At 23.4% G+C, this 1,507-nt stretch overlaps 1 protein-coding gene across 1 annotated transcript, besides 1 other annotated feature; it reads right to left on the reverse strand.

Moving 5' to 3' along the window:
* Nucleotides 1–140: part of a repeat region that runs on past the window's edge.
* A 127-nt stretch (nucleotides 141–267) lies between these two features.
* Nucleotides 268–1,100, reverse strand: PGAL8A_00327200 (fam-i protein; the record flags this gene model as incomplete). Its single annotated transcript, XM_028672297.1, has 2 exons — nucleotides 268–747; nucleotides 825–1,100. 2 exons carry the CDS (start codon nucleotides 1,098–1,100, stop codon nucleotides 268–270), a joined length of 756 nt encoding a protein of 251 aa, XP_028528864.1.
* Nucleotides 1,101–1,507: the final 407 nt, after the last annotated feature.

The raw sequence follows: 1,507 nt of genomic DNA on the forward strand, positions 1-1,507 counted from the left end.
TAATACTTCCATTCCCCCAAAAAAAAAGAATCTTTTTTTTTTTTTTTTTTTATTTTTTTTTTATTTATATTTTAAAAAATTGATTTTTTTTTTTTTTTAATCAATTTTTTTCCTGACTATTTTTACATTTTTTTATCAAATATTTTTTTCCTGACAGTCTTTGTACTTTCTTTTTAAAAAGTACAAACAAAAAAAAATCATCAATTTTTTTTTATTATTGTGTGTGTATGCATGATCAACTTCGTATGCTTCATTTAACTGGTCCTTTTATTTTCTAAAAAGGTTAATGAAGCCTTTTATTAACCACCCACTCTCCTTTTCTTTTAGCATTTTCTTTTCCAACTTTTCCATTATTTTTAGCATTTTCTCTTCCCCCTCTTCCTTATTTTTTAGTATTTCCTTTTCCAATTTTTCCTTTTCTATTAGCATTCTCTTTTCCCAATCTTCCCTTTTTATTAGAATTCGCTTATCCCACTCTTCCAATTCTTTTAGAATACTCTCATCACACTCTTGCTTTTCTTTTAGCGTTCTCTTTTCCCACTCTTCCTTTTTTTTTAGAATTATCTTTTCCCGCACTTCTATTTTTTTTAGTTTTTTTAGCAGTTTCTTTTCATTCTCTTCCATTTTTTTTTTTTCTTCTAGCATTTTCTCTTCCAAATCACCTTTCATCTCTTTACTGCTATTATCCCATATCTTCTGCAACCTATCTCTCTCATGTTTAGCTTTCAATTTAAGAGAGTGAGGTCTCTGTAAATTATTACAAATGATTTAAAATTTTTTTTTTATAATATATATAATGTTTATAATTATAAACTTTATATTACCTTAAAACGAAGGAAAGCAATAATAATGATAACTAACTGAAAAATACTTAACGACTTTTTGTGAAGAAGATTTTTTGATGTTGCTGAATCCAAATTGATATCTTTAGATGGATTTTGAATGGCATCACGTGAATTCAAATCATCATGTAATGGATTTTCTGGTATTGAAGCAGTTTCATCTTTAATTGCCCTATGAGCGAAACCTGCAGTTGAATCTCCCTCATTTAGTCTCTCACTAGATTCAATACTAATAGCATCACTATGATTAAGTGCCATTTTTAGTATCTTTAAAAATGTAAAAAAAATTATTGAGAAATTATTTGTAATGTTTTTTTTAATGAATATTAAAATATTTCCCTTTTTTTCAGTAAGGATAATATAAGTTAAAAACAAAAAATATGGAAATATAAATTAGAAATTAACAAATAATTTAAAACAATATGATTTTTGAAAAAAAAATTAGTTTTAAAATTTTTTTTTAAATTTTAACGCAGAAATGTCTATTAAAAGCTAAATCTATAACTAAAACATAAAAATTTTAAATTTAAAATTCTAAATCCCACATCTTAAATCCTAAAATTATTAATTATATACTATAACCTCTTATTTATTATATATTTTTAATTATATTTTTCATAATAGATATATTGTTTAAATAATCAATAAATAATAAATTTTTAGTT

The sequence above is a fragment of the Plasmodium gallinaceum genome (assembly GCF_900005855.1).
Source record: "Plasmodium gallinaceum strain 8A genome assembly, contig: PGAL8A_v1_94, whole genome shotgun sequence".
NCBI classification, from domain to species: domain Eukaryota; phylum Apicomplexa; class Aconoidasida; order Haemosporida; family Plasmodiidae; genus Plasmodium; species Plasmodium gallinaceum.